This window comes from Myotis davidii, unplaced genomic scaffold (genome assembly GCF_000327345.1).
Source record: "Myotis davidii unplaced genomic scaffold, ASM32734v1 scaffold826, whole genome shotgun sequence".
Classification (NCBI taxonomy): Eukaryota; Metazoa; Chordata; class Mammalia; order Chiroptera; family Vespertilionidae; genus Myotis; species Myotis davidii.
The window spans coordinates 33,539-36,304 of record NW_006297142.1 but is presented as its reverse complement, the minus strand read 5'-3'; the positions used below and the strand labels follow the sequence as shown (position 1 = coordinate 36,304).

Sequence of the window (2,766 nt, the reverse complement as noted above, 5' to 3'; positions counted from 1 at the left end):
AGACCCATGTTGCTGAAGTGAGCTGGTTCCGGGTGCTGGTCCGGGGGCCCCCAGGTCCCTGGGAGCTGGCCCCACGGCCGAGCAGGGGGAGGGCCCGCAGGCGCTCACCTGGACCGTGTCGTACCCGAGGACGCCGGTCATGCTGCCGGTGCCGTAAGCCACGGACAGCTTCTGGTTGGTGCCCTCGTAGGTGGAGGACTTCCGAGGGTCGAAGCGGTTGTGGTTGGCTGCGAGGGCAAGAAGGGACATTGCCGACCCCCGGAAGCTGACCGAGGGGCAGGGCCGGGCCCGTATTCCTGGGGCGGGCGCCCGGGTGCTGGGAGGGGACTCGGGAGGAGACGGGTGACTTCACCCCAGATTCTGGAGCCCTGGCGCTTCCAGGTCCCGGTCCTGGCTGGTTCGACCCGTTGGGACCCTCTCCCTGATGGGAGGTCCCCAGCTGACCCCACAGCGCCCCCCGGACGCCCCAGCCGAACACGAGGGGCGCAGGCCCATGGCTGCCCACTTCTCTCTGCCACTGGCCTGAACGCCTCGGGTGCAGGGACCCTGTGTGAGTCACCCCTTAGCCCCCAGGGCACCGAAGCCCAGTGCTTGGCACAGAGTAGGTGCTCAGCAAATTCCAGCGTCTGGGGATGGGACCTGCAGCCCCGAGTGTCCCAGGCCCCCCGTCCGTCGGGGCTGGGCCCAGGCAGGTGGGCACTCACAGCAGGCAGGGCTGGAGCAGTAGACGGAGGGCACCCACAGGTTGGAGGAGCCGGTGTCAAAGATGACGGTGAACTCCTGAGGGGGCGTTCCGATGCCGATGGTGCCGAAGTACTCCAACTGCGGGGTGGTAGGGGGGGCGCAGCACAGCTCACAGACCCGGGCTCCCCACCCTGGCCTCCCTGGGGGCTGCCTCCGGGTCGGCTCCTCAGCCCACCCCCCTACCTTCCCCTTCACTCTTCTCCTTGCCTTTCTCTCCCTGCTCTATGCCTCTGTCCTGCACGGCCCAACGGGTCTCTCTGCCACCTCCTTGAAGCCCTCCCGGATTGCTCCCCAGTTCCCCTCTGACTGTTCTCCTCCCAAGGTCCGTTGCCACCTAATGATAGCCTCGTCTTGTCTGTCTCAGCCTTGCCACCCTGGGGGACAGCAGAGCCCTTACAGCACCCGGTGCTCATCCATTAACGTGTCCATCGGGAGACACACAGCCACCGACAGATGGAGCCCTTCGCCATACCTCCTTCCTGTATCCAGAGTGGGCGCTGCTAGGATTTTTATTCTTGGCTTCGCCACGCTGGGCTTGCCGTTCTTTGATGACGACAAGCTCATTCTCACCTCAGGACATTGTGCTTGGGATTGCTGGTGCTTGGGAAACGTTTACTCTAGATCTTCCCTTAGCTGACTCCGCAGTCGTTCAGAGCTCTGGTCAGTGTCACCTCCACCAGGAGGCCCTCCCTGACCATGTGGTCCAAGTTTGCCTCCCTCATTCCTCTCCGTCCCCTCACTCATCCCCCCATTCATCTCTCTTTGTGCCCCTTGTCATGCTCTGACGTTGTCTTACACACGTATTACGGGTCTCATCTGTCTTCTCCAGTGTAGCAGCTCCAGAGCTTTGCTCACTCAGCTGTTTCCTCAGCTCCTTGCCTCGCCTCTGGCACGTGGTAGGTGCCTCATAATATGTAAGCGAATAAACGGGCTGACTCTCCCAGGGACCAGACCTGCGCTCAGTCCAAAACCTCCCTGCACCAAGCAGCCCTCTGCTGGGCGGTGTGAGCTCTGCGGGAGGGAGCGGGGGCTCTCAGAGCCTGCGACTGGCTTGCCCACGGTCATGGGGAGCCATGAGCCCAGCCGGCACCAGATGGCACCAGATGGCACCAGGCCAACAGGTTCCAGAGACCAAGCTCTCCAGACAGGCAGCACCGCTGGTCCCCTGGGCCCGGCCGTGGTCACGGGAGACACAGCATTTAACAAAGGGCAAGGTGGGGCCGCCGTGTCCCAGATAGAAGAGTGGGAGCGACCTTCCTGTGACCCCAGGCGGACCCCGGTTAGGAGGATTCAGCCAATCAGGGTGCTGACGGTCATCAGAGACTCTGTCAGGGACCCTCGGCCTCACTTTGCACGGCCCTCCCCACCCCTCCTGCGCTCTCTGCTCCCTGCACGCTGCTCCCCGCTGCCACCGGCTCTGTCCCCGCTGTCCCCGGCCCTGACACCAGCCCTCCTGCTTGCTCCCGTTCCCTGGGACCCCTGTGCTCCCTCACTGCTCCCGGGAGAAGTCCCACCTGCCACCTGCCACCCTGACCCCGTGTGTCACCTTCATCGCAGCCCTCACCTGGCTGCACAGGGCTCGGGGGGCCCACAGATCACTGCCGGTCTCTCCCTACCCGACTGTGGCCCCGTGGGGCGGGGCTGTGCCCGGTTGCTCCCTGCTGCTTCCCGGGCCCCGCACAGAGCCGCCCTGTGTAACCCAGCACTCGAGTTCTCTGTGCCCTCCCCGACCCGGTGACCGCCCGGGGGAATCAGAGTCCCCGTCCATCTTCCCGGACCCCAAGCCCCTCTCTCCCTCCTCCCGGCCGAGTCCGAGGAGCCCGCCGCCCGCCAGGCACTCACGTCCATGTAGTTCTCCAGGGGCTGGGTGGCCAGCATGTCGGCCGCCTCGGGGAAGTACTTGCTGGCGGGGTTGAGCTGGTGGTTCTTCAGGTAGTCTTTCAGGAGGCCATGCTCCCTCAGGTTCGTCCGCAGGGACTTCTTTCTGACGAGGGGGACCCTGTGGCGAGGTTTGCAAAAGGG

General features: G+C 64.7%; 1 protein-coding gene across 1 annotated transcript in view; it reads right to left on the bottom strand.

Annotated features, from left to right (window-relative positions):
* The window catches only part of LOC102771180 (pepsin A), a 7,311-nt gene that overhangs the window by 2,980 nt on the left and 1,565 nt on the right, over positions 1–2,766 (bottom strand). The window contains exons 2-4 of the mRNA XM_006772775.1: positions 2,587–2,743; positions 705–822; positions 109–227 (exon numbers count right to left, since the gene is read on the bottom strand). Of these exons, the coding sequence (XP_006772838.1) occupies positions 109–227; positions 705–822; positions 2,587–2,743 (394 nt within the window). The remainder of the gene's footprint in view (positions 1–108; positions 228–704; positions 823–2,586; positions 2,744–2,766) is intronic.